A 337-nucleotide genomic window follows, 5' to 3' on the forward strand; every position below is an offset into this window, starting at 1 on the left:
GGGGAGCTCCCAGGAATTTTCAGTTGCTGAAGGACCAGGGCCAGCCCTGGAGGGGTTGCGTAGAGGCCAATTGACGATCTGCTCTTCTCTCTTTACCCCCGCCCCCACCTCAGCTATTCGGTCACTAAACAGGAGTCTTTGCTGACCCCACACGATGAACCCTACGAGGAGGACTGCGATGACCCCAGGAGCCACTTCAGATGCACCAGACACAAGTGAGTAAATGGCTCGGACGAGGCCTATCCGTGAGGCCTGTCCTTGAGGCCTAGCTGTGAGGGCTAGCCCTGAGACCTAGCTGTGAGGCCTAGCCCTGAGACCTAGCTGTGAGGCCTAGCCC

At 58.8% G+C, this 337-nt stretch overlaps 1 protein-coding gene across 1 annotated transcript in view; it reads left to right on the top strand.

The window, feature by feature from the left end:
* Positions 1–113: 113 nt before the first annotated feature.
* The window catches only part of LOC125482129 (multiple epidermal growth factor-like domains protein 10), a gene marked incomplete at both ends in the record, with an annotated part of 9,852 nt that continues 9,628 nt past the window's right edge, over positions 114–337 (top strand). Inside the window, one exon of the mRNA XM_048594127.1 lies at positions 114–215. Within this exon, the coding sequence (XP_048450084.1) occupies positions 114–215 (102 nt within the window). The remainder of the gene's footprint in view (positions 216–337) is intronic.

This window comes from Rhincodon typus, unplaced genomic scaffold (genome assembly GCF_021869965.1).
Source record: "Rhincodon typus isolate 14 unplaced genomic scaffold, sRhiTyp1.1 hic_rhity00006174, whole genome shotgun sequence".
NCBI classification, from domain to species: Eukaryota; Metazoa; Chordata; class Chondrichthyes; order Orectolobiformes; family Rhincodontidae; genus Rhincodon; species Rhincodon typus.